This window comes from Gavialis gangeticus, unplaced genomic scaffold (assembly GCF_001723915.1).
Source record: "Gavialis gangeticus isolate Ggan-Ray unplaced genomic scaffold, GavGan_comp1, whole genome shotgun sequence".
NCBI classification, from domain to species: domain Eukaryota; kingdom Metazoa; phylum Chordata; order Crocodylia; family Gavialidae; genus Gavialis; species Gavialis gangeticus.
Genome location: NW_017729033.1, coordinates 101,874,119 through 101,879,374, shown reverse-complemented (window position 1 = coordinate 101,879,374; position 5,256 = coordinate 101,874,119). Strand labels below are relative to the sequence as shown.

The 5,256-nt window shown below is 41.1% G+C and overlaps 1 protein-coding gene across 7 annotated transcripts in view; it reads right to left on the bottom strand.

Annotated features, from left to right (window-relative positions):
- MAPK10 (mitogen-activated protein kinase 10) overlaps positions 1-5,256 on the bottom strand; it is a 565,285-nt gene that overhangs the window by 264,666 nt on the left and 295,363 nt on the right. For 6 of the 7 annotated variants that reach the window (XM_019525840.1, XM_019525842.1, XM_019525845.1 and 3 more), the window contains exon 3: positions 2,409-2,480. In XM_019525840.1, coding sequence (XP_019381385.1) covers positions 2,409-2,480 — 72 coding nt within the window. Of the gene's footprint in view, positions 1-2,381; positions 2,481-5,256 lie in introns of those variants that run through there. The other variant, XM_019525843.1, reaches the window with a different exon arrangement.

Genomic DNA, 5,256 nt, shown 5'->3' with positions numbered 1-5,256 from the left:
TAAGGAAAAACTTCTTTATAAGTCGAGTGCCAAGGGTTTGGAACAGGTTCCCCCCAGAAGTGATAGTCATTCACTCCAGCAATCTTTAAACAATGTCTTGATGCCCATCTTGCCGGGATCATTTGATCCCAGCAGTCTTTCCTGCCCACATCTTTTCTGCCCTGTCAGGTCTGAGTCTCTAGCCCCACTCTATCTCTGGGGTCTGCCTTCTGGCCCTATTAGTGGGTGACCCACCCGGTTGTGGGAGCTGGGGTTAAGGCACCCCAACCCACCTTTCACCAGGATGGTAAGTGGCCTAGCATTTCCTGGGGGCTCCCACACCACTGAGAGCCCCACCAGGTCACAGTTTTAGGTCCTGCCCAGGAGCCTCCTAGCCATGCCCTACAACTCCTCCCTTACCTCCAGAGTGTTCCAAGAAGCCTCACAGCCAGGCAATGTTGCTACCTGGCCTGCCAGCAGGGAACTGAAATGTTTATATAGGCAGCCAGGGATCTAAAATGGCTGCCACAATCAAGCACCTGCTGGCTGTTTGGCTCTGATCTTAAAGTAGCAGGTACAAACAGTGCCCTGCCACAGTCCTCTTTGGTACTTCACTTGCAACTTGCAGGGGCAGCTTAGGTACCAATCAATCCTTCCTGTGAAGTTGTCTTGCTAAAGAGCTCCTCTGCCTGATGTCTGCAGGGAAAGACTGACCACTTGGTCTCAGGCACTGGCCTTATATGCCTCCAAAGCCCCACCCCTTCCTGTCAGGTAGCTCTCTAGCCACCCACCAGGGTTTCCGTTTTGGCCTGTCTGCCCTTCTCAGCTGCTTGCAGCTTCTATTCCTATGCTACCTAAATATCTACCCATTAGCTGCTTACTGTGGAGCAACTAGCTCCAGGGCAGTCTCTCCCTAAGTGGTAACTTGTACCCTGTTGTCACTGGTTTACTGCTTTCTGGCAGCTAGCTCTCCAGCAGCTAGCGTGATTCCTAACTGAAGCCCCCTCCTCCCACAGCCAGTTTAGCCCATTGCAGCTTTCCTTAAAGTGAGAGAAGCCTCTGACTCCCTGTTACAGATGGGTCTGCAGCCCAGCACCAGCTTACATTGCCTCGACTCAGCTTTGTCTCACAGTCTCTTCCCAGTTACAGGAGTACCACCCCCTGCTACAACGTCAAAAAGTTATTTTTTTTAGCTGGAACAATTCTGACTCACCTACAAGGGAGTTGCAGATAGAAAGTCTTCCTGAGGTTAGGATTGAAGGCTAAATATTAGTATCAGTACCAACTTTCTATGTTGTTCACAAAGTGACAATACATCTCTGGATGAGCTGTAACATGTTGCTTGTTATCAAGAGCAGTCAAGGAGAAATTGGGGAGGAGGGGTGCATGTGTGTGTGCAGACAAACAATAGAGAAAAGCCATGAACAAATGTAATGCTTTTAAGTGCTACAAATGCCACAATGCTTTGAAGCACTACAGGCATGAACAGGTAATGGCCCCCCGTCAGGAACTCCTAGGGCATTTATACACATACTTTTCTGTTCCGTAACACACAGAGATCCACTGCTTTGGAGCAGACTCGATTGTGTCTGTTTCACATGTGAACTGAAGTGAACTGTGCTGCACCACGTGGAGTTGTATAGGCAGTGAAATGCATGTCAGCAAGACATGTGAGACTAGTGAGCTAGTCACTTTACAGAAGTGAATAGGTAACACCATTCTCATCTAAATAATGCATTCAAATCATTCTAACTTAACCAATGGAACCAATAACTGGATCACCTAATCTCACTTTTTTCCCCCCTCCATTTATGGTAGTTTGCTGGGTTTAGTTTCAGTTCTATGGAGTTTAAGGTACTATGGACTAACCAATTATAAGGGCAATTTTAAAAGTACTTATTTAGCAACATGCAGCCTCAAAACAGTAGAATTTCACTAATATATATTATACTGAACATCTCATTCACACAAATTTGGCTCTAAGCAAATATATAATGACATCAAAAAGTGTTTAGGTTATGTGTTACTTGTCCACACAGAAACCGAAACAAGAAAGTCAGTTTTACTCCATATATTTCATTTCAAGTCTGAGAACACTTATTTCTGAATAAAATTCTATTTTGATTTAACCTTCAGTGAATTAAAACTAATTTTGTCATTTTAACCCCACTTTTGTGCAAAAAATGCAAACATTTTTCTAAAAAAAATATTCAGTAGCTCTATTTCAAAGCACAAGCAAAAAAATGAGTAACATCAAACCAAAATGTATTGCCCTAGTTTTCCTATTGGGTTTTCTAACGTTTTAATTCTCACAATTCAGTAACCTGCACTGGGTTCATTTTCACTGTTCATTCTTCTGATAAAATGGATGGCAAAAATGGAAATATGATTATATACTGTACCTTGTTTTACCTGTAAGGAACACACACCTGACAAAAAGCAATCTTCACATCCAGGGTAGGTTCACTGCAGTAGTACAAGAAATGGCGGCTCATAAATACCTACATTTAAAAAAAAAGAGAGAACTATATCAAAATCCAATGTATGTTACTAATCTGGGATTATAATATCCATTGATCTGCTTTAAGTGCATAAAAACATCATCTGAGTTATATTCAATAAGGAAATAAGAGACCAGATGGCTCGATATAATTATAAGAAGCTCTCAGACCTCCCAGCCATTGGTGACAGTGGTCTGTCTAGAAACTACCTAACTGATTAGGTTCAAGTCTGCCTTGCTTGGAGTAAAATCAAAGTCTCCAAGTTCTTAGATGGCAATTACTCTCATTTGGTCTATCAGTCCAATCTGAAAAATACCATGATTCCTATTTGAACAGCTAGTCATCAGCTCTATTTGTAGATTCATTCCAAAAATGGAGCACCTCTGTAAAGACAAAAATGTATTCCCAATAATCCTCAAATTAGAAGCTTTACTTCAGCAGCAGACTGAAATCTCCATTGGTTTTGCTGCCAAAAAACAGAATGCACCAAGAGAAATATCAAAAAATTAATTGCACCAAGTAAAAAATTCACCAAACTTTAACTAAAAGTTGAGAAGTATTGCAGAATTTCAACTCTGCCTTGTAAATGTAATAAGGTTACTTTAAAAGTAAATCATGAAATATCTTGTCTTCACTTGATGGAGATACTGTCATAGCCCTGAAATTTTACTTTGTGTAACTCAGGTATTTACTTAACTTTAATAATAACTGATAAGCTGAAATACCATCAAATAGATCTGAATTTACTGGCGTTGTTATCACCAGGATGGAAGAAATTCTGAAAATCAAAGTTTCCACCCAATGCTTGCTACCTGAAATGTACCATGTACTCCCATATACACTTAATTTTTAATGAATGAATGAATGATCTTGTTATGAAAGCGAGTGTATGACCTTTTCTGCGTCACATTACAGTATCTAAGATTTCTGCCTCATTGCTCAGTGAGTCATTACTGAAGCTTCACTTTCCACAGAGAGTTATGTAATAAAGAAGGCTTTTAACATTAGTCATATTCTCAGTGAATTCTCAATGAATTCTGGAAACCTAGCAAGTAATTATGTTCTCACACTTTAGAGGTTTAAAGTATACTGTCCCCTTAAAACAGACTGTCCCCTGAAGCATTATCTTGATAGCAATAGTCAGCAATTTAGATGGCATCAGTCATTGAAGATGGCATCTAATAATGGAGAAAGACTAAAGGATGGTACAAGAATTTGGGAAAACTTAGCATATCATGGGATTTGATGCAGGGGTATATGAAAAAGACACTCATGTTGTGAATGCACTGGTAATCATGGACAGTTCCTCACATTTCCACTGGAGTGATTGTAATAGCTAACAGTCATCCTGAACAGAGCAATAAGCCAGTGAATTTTATGAACCAGAATACTTTTAAGAATTTATTATGTTGTCCTCATGTGCAGTTACTGCTTATAAAATAAAGGAATTATGATATTTTTAATGGCCTAGATAAATACTTAAATTCCTCTGTACTTGAGAGCTGCTAAATGAGTCATTGGATAGTTGGGAACCTTCACATAGGCACAGAAAATGAAAATATACTCTTTGGCTGGGAGATCTACAAGATTACAAACATGAGGCAAAGGGAAATAGGCTACATAGGTAAACATAACTTTCACTGCAGGTCTGCAAGTAGTTTCTTAGATGCAATGTTATGCTGGGCTTCCACCAACCAACAAAAAATTCAATTTTTTAAATTTCCTGCTACAGAAACTACATTAGCATTGAATTGCTGACATATGCTGAACCAAACCCTCATCTTGTGTAAACTTGTATAGCCTCACTCAAGAAGTCATTAGAGGTTTGACAAGCTAACCCAGCTAAAGATCTGGCCCACTGTTAGCACAAGCATCCATGACACAAAGCATCTATGATGAAGTCCATGAAACGGTAACACATTACCCAAACAATGGTCAGAACATATGACTGGGAGGCAAGCGCTCTTGAATTTTAAGCCTATCTATGATACTGCTTCCCAGTTCCTCTGGCCTTAAAAAAACCAAGGGAGACAGGCCAAGGTTAGCAGAAGAAAGGACTGTGAAAATCTAACCTAATGCATAAGGTAACAAAGAGGCCAGCCAACTCAACATCACAGGTCTGGACATCCTGAGGGTTCTTTTTCCCCTTCGTTGGAATCATAGCAACAGGATAGCACCCCAACACCTCCATCAAGACTGGGACCCCTTATAAGTAGGTACAATTCCTGCAGAAAAGATCATATATTTTCCACCAAGATAAAACAAGAAAACACAACAGCCTACAGGGGGAAATGTAGGACAAGAAAATAAGCAGGGAGATCAGGTGGTTCCTCAGGCTCACAGGGTGCACTCCCAATAGATATGTACTATATAGATTCATAGACACTAGGGCTGGAAGGGACCTTGGAAGATCATTGAGTCCATCCCCTGCCCCAGGGCCAGGAAGTCAGCAGGGATCATAGGATCCCAGCAAGATAAACATCCAAATGTCTCTTGAAGGCATTCAAAGTAGGTGCTTGAACCACCTCCAGCAGCAGTCTATTCCAAACCTTAGGGGGCTTGGAAAATAAAGAAGTTCTTCCCTATGTCCAGCCTGAAATGGTCTTGCGAGAGTTTATAACCATTCAACCTTGTCATCCCTTGGGGTGCTCTGGTGAACAAATGTTCCCCCAGATCCTGATGAGCACCCCTAATAAACTTAAAGGTGGCCACTAGATCACCCCTGAACCTACGCTTTTCCAGGCTGAAGAGTCCCATGGCTCTCAGCCTGTCATCA